The sequence below is a fragment of the Trichomycterus rosablanca genome, chromosome 3 (assembly GCF_030014385.1).
Source record: "Trichomycterus rosablanca isolate fTriRos1 chromosome 3, fTriRos1.hap1, whole genome shotgun sequence".
NCBI classification, from domain to species: Eukaryota; Metazoa; Chordata; class Actinopteri; order Siluriformes; family Trichomycteridae; genus Trichomycterus; species Trichomycterus rosablanca.
In genome coordinates this window covers 53,085,284-53,095,945 of record NC_085990.1, presented here as the reverse complement: position 1 = coordinate 53,095,945, position 10,662 = coordinate 53,085,284, and the positions used below count along the sequence as shown (strand labels likewise).

Below are 10,662 nucleotides of genomic sequence, written 5' to 3'. Positions count from 1 at the left end.
AATCTGTGTTGGTCCAACAATTAATTCAGTTTCTCCACTTTGAGATTTATATATATTGTTTTATGCATTTTCCTCCCCTTTTCTCCTTTTTTAGCGCGTCCAATTGCCCGATTGCGTCATGGTTCTTTTCCACCAATGCCGATCCCTGCTCTGATTGAGGAGAACGAAGCTAACCCGACACGTGGGCAGCAGCCGTATGCATCTTGTCACCTACACATTGATGAGTGCAGTGCAGATCAGCACTGTGGATGGAGAGACACACCCTTAGATCTTTCCTCGTCTCTGTGCAGGTGCCATCAATCAGCCAGCAGGGGTCCTAATTGCACCAGTTATGAGAGAGAGACCCTATCCGGCTTTTTAATTTCCAACCCCTATCTGAACAACAGGCCAATCGTTGTTCATGTGGCTGCCCAGCCCAGCCAGCAGGCAGAGCTCAGACTCGATACGATGTATTTGAGATCCCAGCTCTGGTTCCAGCATGTGTTTTTACCTCTGTGCCACCTGAGCGGCCAGTTTCAGATTTATGATATGATTTTTGATATAATGGGGGCCTAGTGGTTAAGGTACCTGACTAGTAATCAGAAGGTTGCTGGAACAAGCCCCACCACTGCCGTGTTGCTTCTTTTGGGCCCTTGAGCAAGGCCCTTAACCCTCAATTGCTCAGAGCGTATACTGTAACAGTACTGTAAGTCGCTTTGGATAACGACGTCTGCTAAATGCTGAGAATGTAAATGCAAATATAAAATGTTTAATCCGTATTAACTCCCAAATCACCCACAAACACTCAGGATGGACTGAGAGTCGTAACAATACAGCCGTTATATTTCCATGAGCGTGACCTGGCAGCACTCGGACTGAGAGTCGATGTTCAGTATGAAGGCGTCCTCGTTGGAGTAGTGCTCGATGATGTTGTCGTCCATGTTCACCAGAATCCTGCAAACACACACACACACACACAAACAGATAACCACACAACTATTTAAATAAAGCAGAACAGCAATAAATATAAGAAATCCATCATTTTAAAGTACACAGTACATTTATAGGGTGCATAAACAAAATTATTTGTTTACACTGATCAGCCATAACATTAAAACCACCTCCTTGTTTCTACACTCACTGTCCATTTTATCAGCCCCACTTACCATATAGAAGCACTTTGTAGTTCTACAATTACTGACTGTAGTCCATCTGTTTCTCTGCATACTTTGTTAGCCCCCTTTTACCCTGTTCTTCAATGGTCAGGACCCCCACAGAGCAGGTATTATTTAGGTGGTGGATCATTCTCAGCACTGCAGTGACACTGACTTGGTGGTGGTGTGTTAGTGTGTGTTGTGCTGGTATGAGTGGATCAGACACAGCAGCACTGCTGGAGTTTTTAAATACCGTGTCCACTCAGTGTCCACTCTATTAGACACTCCTACCTAGTCTGTCCACCTTGTAGATGTAAAGTCAGAGACGATCGCTCATCTACTGCTGCTGTTTGAGTTGGTCATCTTCTAGACCTTCATCAGTGGTCACAGGACGCTGCCCACGGGGCGCTGTTGGCTGGATATTTTTGGTTGGATATTTTTGGTTGGTGGACTATTCTCAGTCCAGCAGTGACAGTGAGGTGTTTAAAAACTCCAGCAGCGCTGCTGTGTCTGATCCACTCGTACCAGCACAACACACACTAACACACCACCACCATGTCAGTGTCACTGCAGTGCTGAGAATCATCCACCACCTAAATAATACCTGCTCTGTGGTGGTCACATAAAATGGACAGTGAGTGTAGAAACAAGGAGGTGGTTTTAATGTTATGGCTGATCGGTGTGTTTATTAGGATATTAATGTCATGTTTTACACTTTGGTTACATTCATGACAGGAACGGTAGCTACTGGTTACACAAGATTCATCAGTTCAAGTTTAATATCAAACACAGTCATGAACAATTTTTCATCTCCAGTTCACCTGACTGCATGTTTTTGGACTGTGGGAGGAAACCCACACACACACGGGGAGAACATGCAAACTCCACACAGAAAGGACCCGGACCGCCCCACCTGGAGATCGAACCCTGGACCTTCTTACTGTGAGGCAACAGTGCTACCCACCGAGCCACCATGCCACCCTAAACAAAATAATTAACTTTTCTGCCTTTAACCCACTGAATTGTGGGACAGTTGTAGCCTAGTGGTTGAGGTACTGGACTAGTAATCCAAAGGTTGCTGGTTCAAGCCCCACTACTGCCAGGTTGTCACTGTGGGGCCCTTGAGCAAGGCCCTTAGCCCGCAATTACTTAGACTGTATACTGTCACAGTACTGTAAGTCGCTTTGGATAAAAGCGACTTGTAAATGTAATGTAAAAAAAACTGTATCCACCACGACCCTGGTCAGGATACAGCAGTGGTAAAACATACAATGAATGAATGAATAATATGTAAAACAATGTGTTTTCTTATATATAATAAAGAACATGGGTTTACTGGTTTAAATATATTGTGTTTGTGCCAAGAGCAAATAATAATGCATAGAAATAATCACAGTCATGGTGATGGTCACTTTTTTGTATTATCTGTTGGTGCATTTTCCTCCCAATTTAGTTGTATCCAATTTCCAAATTGTAATTCACCTCTAGTGCTGTAGACCTTCACTCCTAATGCCAAGTTCACACCACACGACTTTCTGATTTACAGTTCACACTACACGACTGGATCTCTTGCACTCGGGAGTCTTTTCAGTCGGTGTGTATTTCACACTACACCATCTATCACCAACTGGAATCGCAGACGAGCTTCTCTGGTCTCCCAAACTATGTTTTGTCATGAAAACAAAAGTGAGAAGTGGATAATGGTTTAATGATACCACGTCCAAAAATGCACGTCAACAAGTAGCGAGCGATCAAAGTTTGTGCACGTAAAAAGAATAAAAAATAAATAAATCTTAGTGGATTTTGCTTGGATTGTTCTATAGTGAGTTGGAGGTTAATAAATATTTTTTGCAATGCAGTGTTGGTGTTTTGTAGAGAACGATCAGGTCAGAAAAACTGTAAAACGTGTGTGTGTGTGTGTGTGTGTGTGTCGATATATTCTGATATAAACTGTATTAAGACCCTGTACAACCTTTCACACTCCTCTCCTGTGTTTCTCCTCATGCTGTATCCTGTGTTCTCATTGGCTGTTCGACACAGCACTCATTGCCAGTTGTGCAACTCAGATTGAGATATCTGAAATGTTAGAAATCTCGATCCGGTCAGATCAAGTTGTTGAGTAGTTCACACATAGCGATTGAGAGCCGAGTTTCGATCTCCAAGCAAACGCCGAGTTGCTCCCGAGCCGGCAAATCTAGCGCCGACCAGTCGCCGAGCGAAAATCTGGGCAAAAGTCGTGTAGTGTGAACTACGCATAACACACTCCCTTTGACCATTTCTTTTCACCTGCATAAGGTGGGTTCATATGGAAATCTGTATCGTGCACAGAGAGTCACGAACTGATCTCCATTATCCCCGCCTCTGTGCAGCACCATCGATCAGCCAGCAGAGGTCCTAACTGCAGCAGTTATGAGGAATCCCGACTGTTAAATGTTTGCGATCACGATTTACTCACCCTTTTTTACTCTTCTTGTAGATTTTAATGTTCCTCTCAGCAGGAAGAGAGTATTTAACTGATATCTAAAAAAAATACAATAAAATAGTAGCAAATTATAAACAATCAAGTATAATTTAAACAGAATGTCCATAATTTTATAGTTTTATTGTAAAACATTAAGCAGATTTGGTGTAAGAAATGCAGACATGTACTTACAGCCTCGATCAAACTTTTTACTGTCGGAGACTGAAGCATTAACGCATCAAAAACCTCGTCTGATTCTCTCCTTACGTACAGCAGAACTGTGGAGAGAGAGTCATGTTACTTTAAATCAGAATAAGAAAAGAGACGGGGGATAATGGAGATCAGTGCGTGACTCTCTGTACATGATACAGATCTCTGTTCACACGTTTCCTCAAAGCTTTTACTCCACCGCTATCCTTGCTGTTTACAAATAAAAACATGGCGGACTTCCTTGCTAAATGGACAGCATTACAGGATACTCTGGAGTCACTGTGGTGGTTCCGATGTTAACTGGTCTTTACAGATAATAGTTGAAGGTTTTACTATGATGATAACTGGTACCTCGTCTCGATGCCTCGCTTTTGATCTGTTTGGCTGGTGGAGGACCGGAGTCGTTGTCTGACCGTCTGAGGATCTTCTTTATAACACTGCAGTCACAGGAAACAACAACATTAATCATTTATTACTGCTACTGCTACTGGTACTACTATTACTAACACTACTCCTACTGCTGCTTCTACTACTACTATTACTATTGTTACTGCAACTGCTACTAATACTACTGCTTCTACTACTGCTACTATTACTACTACTACTACTATTACTGCTACTGCTACTAATACTACTGCTTCTACTACTGCTACTATTACTACTACTACTGCTACTGCTACTACTATTACTAACACTACTCCTACTGCTGCTTCTACTACTACTATTACTACTGTTACTGCAACTGCTACTAATACTACTGCTTCTACTACTGCTACTATTACTACTACTACTATTACTGCTACTGCTACTAATACTACTGCTTCTACTACTGCTACTATTACTACTACTACTATTACTGCAACTGCTACTAATACTACTGCTTCAACTACTGCTACTATTACTACTACTACTACTACTACTGTTACTGCAACTGCTACTAATACTACTGCTTCTACTACTGCTACTGGTACTACTACTACTACTACTACTATTACTACTGTTATTGCAACTGCTACTAATACTACTGCTTCTACTACTGTTACTGGTACTACTACTACTAACACTACTCCTACTGCTACTACTACTACTACTATTACTACTGTTACTGCAACTGCTACTAATACTACTGCTTCTACTACTGCTACTATTACTACCACTACTATTACTGCAACTGCTACTAATACTACTGCTTCTACTACTGCTACTATTACTACTACTACTACTATTATTACTACTGCTCTTATTACTACAACTATTATTACTGCTACTACTATTACTGCTACTACTATTATTACTACTACTGCTCTTATTACTACTGCTCTTATTACTACTACAACTATTATTACTGCTACTACTATTATTACTATGTTCGTACTATGTTACTCTGTTCGTATTTTTAGTTAGTTTGTTTAACTGGTGTCACATTTGTAATACGTCTGGAAACACCAAATCACCCAAACATTACTAAACAAAAGGATGAGTGTAGAGACTTGTAATTATACATTACTGACCCATTCATACATATTTCACATGTAAGTGTGGTGATTATACACTCACCACTCGCTCTCCATTTCTTCAGCACCACATCCAAGTACCTGTAAAGAACGGTGAAGGTACTTTTACACCAATCACGCTTATAAAAAACATGCAAAGCATTAATACATTTGAACAGCTTTGCTCTAACAGGAGCATGTATAAGGGTTGTGTTATTACTTTAGCTCTATTTAAACATGTGAATGAGTACAAACCCGTCAAGTTCACAGAGACGTGGAGAAGACGATACGTCCTGTTTGTCTCTGGTAAACTGACAGTATAACAGGAAGTGCTCACCTGTGAGGATCTCTGCAGGTTACTGAAGTGAACGTCCGGGATGAAGAGCACGGGCTGAGACTCCATATCAGTCATGGATTTGAAAAACGTGACGTCTGACTTCTTCTGCAGGAACGTGCCTGGACCTCCTCGCTTACCTGCCAGGTCTAAGAGACCAGAAATGGGTCAGGACGACAGTTTTAGTTTAATGTCCAGTGTTACTGTTGGGGTTTGTTTAATTTTTTTACAACTCATATTATACTGTGTGAAACAAACATACAAACACATTTTGAAACTGTATTTCTTCCTTCCAGTTTAGTCATATCCAATTACCCAAACACATTTCACTTCCTCTGTGGCTGACCTCCACTCCTGATCGAGGAGAACCGTGTTTTACTCCTGCACCATTCGAGTGTCATTTAAAACTGTACATTTAATAAATGTAAATATTTATTTTCAGAGCTAAAACAACACGCTGTATATCCGCATGTTCCTTACTAAACGTTTTCACAGGTAATTTGTAATTTAAAATAATCATAAAACATACATTCCAAATGTAACCAAAACATGACCGATTTATTTTCTTTATTTTACATTTTTAGGTTTCTACACACACTGTCCATCTTATCAGCTCCACTTACCATGACTTTAGTTTCTCTACATACTTTTTTACCCCCCTTTCATGCTGTTCTTCAATGGTCAGGACCACCACAGAGCAGGTATTATTTAGGTGGTGGATCATTCTCAGCACTGCAGTGAAAAGTGTAGCGTAAAACTATATTACATACAGACAGTTAAACATGGTGGTGTGTTGGGTCATGATGTGGGGACGCTTTACTGCTTTGAGCTGTGTTTAACTCCCCATAGTTGTGTCAGAATCCTGCTCTTTATCAAAAAAGAACCTTAAAGAGGAATTTTTGGTCAGCAGTTTGTGACAAGGCCATAATCACAATATTAGACATGCTAAAAATGTCCCTGTGATGGACTGGAAATCTGTTTGAGGGAGTTGAAAGGGGTTCCTATCCTTCACCCAGTGAATTTGGATCAATGAATGGATGAACTGGATTTCAGTAGTTGACTTTAAAGGAGGCAAGCAACTATTAAGGGCGATGTAGGTGTTGCATAACACGATGCATTCGGACTTACCAGTATGACCCTGCCCTGCAGCCATGTGACCCTTCATTTTCCTCCGATTCTGCTTCCTTTCTTCATCTCGAATCTTCCGCTCAGCTCCCTAATAAAGGACATGCATCTTACTACTCATCTACTACTTATCTACTACTTCATAGTTAGATAAATAATCTTTTAAAAATAGATCAACTTTATCCCCACCATCATGTACAGCAAATGTGTCAAACTCAAGGCCCACCAGGTCATTTTATGTGGCCCGTAAGAGCCTAAAAGAGGTATAATTGTCTTAAAATACACTGTAAAATCGTTATGTTACATAAACTGCATCTCCCACAACGAATGTCGATTTTGTGACCCGCAAAGTGACCGCATCCCACCACTAGATGGCAGCGTTTCTACATCAGCGTTTAACTGAAGCGGTTTTCCAACAAGTGATGCTGAGAAATATTTACAGATAATCCCAAAATGTACAAAAAGAGAAAATTGAAGCAGAAGGAGGAAATTTAATGAAAGATGTGAAAGTGAAAACAAGTTTGTGCTTCAGGAAGAGAAACCAGTCCGTCTCTTGTGTTATGAGGTGTGTCTGTGGTAAAGGAGGACAATATAAATGTAGAAATACATTATAAACACGGAACTAAGTGTGCTATATTTAGTTTCTAAGAACAGCAAATTGTCCAAGACTTAAAGGGCAGATTGCAATCACAGCAGGATACGTTACAATCGGCCCTTTGAGGGCCCTCGGTGAAAATGAGTTTGACACCCTTGACGTACATTATTAAAAGCCCACTAACCTTGTCACAGAAGACCTTGATTTGGCAGTACGCTCTGTGGATAGGTTTGTTGCTCCTGTTGCTGTAGCTGTACGTATCGATCTGGATCATCAGTGGAAGCCCTTTCACTCCCTTCTGGGAGGAAAAATCTGTGCTTAAACAGTTTACGGTGATAAACACCTACAAACAAAAAAAGAATAAACACATGTAAGTCATGTGCATTTCAAACATCGAGTGGTTTTTATACTCTTCAGCTGCTGAAGACCCCGATGGTGTACGAGGAGGGTATATTTGCCTGACACGCGCTCCACCGATCCCTTTTTACTCTGCCGTACTTCGGTGGATTGGCGCGTGAGGCCGGTCCCGCTCATGGAGAGTCACACGCTCTGTACAGGCACCTCGAGCTACTAACCAGGGTCCTTAAACAGCGACGAGGACCCCGCCCACTTTTTTAATCCGGTCTTTTCCTACAGAGCAGACTAGTGGCTGATGCTGCCCTTTTGGCACTGTCAATTGTGCCAGCTAGGGCAGGGGTGGGCAATTAAATTTTCCAAGGGGCCACATAAGAAACTGGGACTGTTGTGGAGGGCCGGACCAATAAGGTGAACTTAATTCTGCTCAATATTAATTTTATCTCTTTATTTACATTTACATTACATTTTCAGCATTTAGCAGACGCCTTCATCCAAAGCGACTTACATTACAGTTACAGTATACAGTCTGAGCAATTGAGGGTTAAGGGCCTTGCTCAAGGGCCCAACAGCAGCAACCTGGCAGTGGAGGGGCTTGAACCAGCAACCTTGTAATTACTAGTCCAGTACCTTAAGCACTAGGCTACAACTGCCCACTCTTTATGAGAAGCAGTAAATTGTGCAGTTCTAATAAGCTGTTAATGTTTAGATGTTACAATCAGAAAATTAGAAGTAGGCAGAGAAAAAACATCAAATTTTTTTTACTATTTAAACAAACAAATGCAAATTACTAATTTGAGTCTAATTACTTCATTTGTTTTTCAGTCCTTTGTTATTGTTGGATATTCTTATTAAAATCACAGAGCTGGTCCTGACTGCTTCAGATCTGGACGTGTTAAACTTTATAAAATGTCCTTGTTGCTTTTGCAGTTTAGTTAGTGAAGCTTCAGGTGTGACGCTCCGCATCGTTTATGTTCTTGTATTTCTCTGTTTAGTACAGCGATTTAGAGCCTAAATTGTGATCGTTAACCAGCGTTACACCTGACTTCAGTACATAAATACTTCAGAAGTTTACGTCTTGTTAAAAACTCCACCGTCAGTCACACTCAGTTCTGTTCGCAAACGCATTACGGTGAACCTGGATAAACTCTCGCACACACGTAAATCCAAACTTACGGATATTTAAAGACATAGCGCTCCCGTCAAAAACAATCCTGTTATATTGCGTGTGTGATGTACATTTATTTACGACTGATTTTTAATTGCCTCGAACCTCATGCGGGCCGGCTGGGGATGTCTCGCGGGCCGGATGTGGCCTGCGGGCCGTACAATGCCCAGGTCTGAGCTAGAAGGTGCCCAGTCGTCCGGTAGCAGAGCTGAGATTCAAACTCAAGAGCTGGTGTGCTAGCGGAATATCCAATATTATAATTTTTTTTATATTTATTTATGCATTCTCACCCATTTTCTCCCAATTTATCGTAGTCAATCTGTCTTCCGCTGCTGGTGGATCCCTGATTGCAGTCGAGGAGAGTATATTGCTGCTCACGCCTCCTCCGACCCACGTGCAGCCCTAAGTGGAACCCTTTTTCACCTATGCATTCGCCACAGGTGCCTCTCTATCTGCCAATCAGGGTCCTTGCACAGCGTTTGAAGACACCGGCCACATAGTCCTGTCATCCCGCCCTAGCAGAAATGGTGTCCAATCAGTGTCTGCTGCAGGCACTGCCAATTATGGCCACTAGATGGCGCCCAGTCGACCGGAGGCAACGCAGAGTTTCAAACTGAGGTTTTCAGAATATCTGTGCTGCTGTGCAAGTGGAATATCCTGCTGCGCCACCTGGGCGCCCCAATATTATTTTTAAATCAATTAATTAATCCATCTATCATAACCAATTTACACCCCAACTAGCTTCCCAATGAGTCTGGCACCACCCGGAAACACACATGGCCGGGATGCAAGATAGTTCTAGATATCTAGATATCACCAGTTCATTACACACCCATCCATTCACTCCTTGTGAGTGGTGGAAAGAAACCAGTGTACCTGCAATCCCACTCAGGCACAGGAAGAAATGACCAAACTCTGCACAGACGGTGATCATATGCTACTTATATCTTAATGAAGAGGGTTGAGGCAATTGTTTATAAATTAATGGGAACGACGATTACACCCATTCAAAATCCTTGACAAAAACAGGTCAGGGGGTCTGAATATTTTTTTAATACACTGTATTATTTTATGATATGTTACGTTATATGATCAGACTTTCCCACATTTTATACACAACCAGAAGACCGTTTTGAGTCGTTAAGACAACAAGCGTGTGATCTTTGAGTTTTCAAAGTGGTCATCAAAGAGGATAATTCATCAAGAACCATCATTCATCGATAGCTGATACAACAAACAATACTTAAAATTTTACTGTGCAAAAAAGAAGCCTCATGTTGACCATGGTCAGAAGCAGCGTCCAGTTTTCTGGGCTCGGAGGCATCTAGGATGGACCATCACACTTTTTTTGTAAAAAATGAATGCCATGTGCTCCGGACCAAAGACATAAAGGACCATCCAGACTATAATCATCAACAAGTCCAAGAGTCTGTCATGGTATGGGGGTGTGTCAGTGCCAGGGTCTGTCATGGTATGGGGGCGTGTCAGTGCCCTTGGTAAAGGGCAGAAAAGTACATTGAGATCTTAGAGCAACATGTGCTGCCTTCAAGACGTCATCGTTTCCAGGGACGTCCAGCATTTTTCAACAAGACGATGCAAAACCACCTGCTGCACACATTACAAAGGCGTGGCTGCAGAAGAAAAGGGTACGGGTACTAGACTGGCCTGCCTGCAGTCCTGACCTGTCCCCAATAGAGAACATGTGGAGGATTTTGAAACGACGACGACCCCCCGTACTGTTACACATCTTAAAACGTGTTTGCAGGAGGAACGAGACAAAATAAAAGCT

The 10,662-nt window shown here is 41.8% G+C and overlaps 1 protein-coding gene across 1 annotated transcript in view; it reads right to left on the bottom strand.

Moving 5' to 3' along the window:
- Positions 1-782: 782 nt before the first annotated feature.
- Positions 783-10,662, bottom strand: part of grhl2a (grainyhead-like transcription factor 2a) — a 31,834-nt gene continuing 21,954 nt past the window's right edge. The window contains exons 9-16 of the mRNA XM_062992242.1: positions 7,536-7,694; positions 6,760-6,847; positions 5,635-5,780; positions 5,362-5,399; positions 4,156-4,241; positions 3,787-3,872; positions 3,589-3,653; positions 783-933 (exon numbers count right to left, since the gene is read on the bottom strand). Of these exons, the coding sequence (XP_062848312.1) occupies positions 819-933; positions 3,589-3,653; positions 3,787-3,872; positions 4,156-4,241; positions 5,362-5,399; positions 5,635-5,780; positions 6,760-6,847; positions 7,536-7,694 (783 nt within the window). The 3' untranslated portion in view covers positions 783-818. The remainder of the gene's footprint in view (positions 934-3,588; positions 3,654-3,786; positions 3,873-4,155; positions 4,242-5,361; positions 5,400-5,634; positions 5,781-6,759; positions 6,848-7,535; positions 7,695-10,662) is intronic.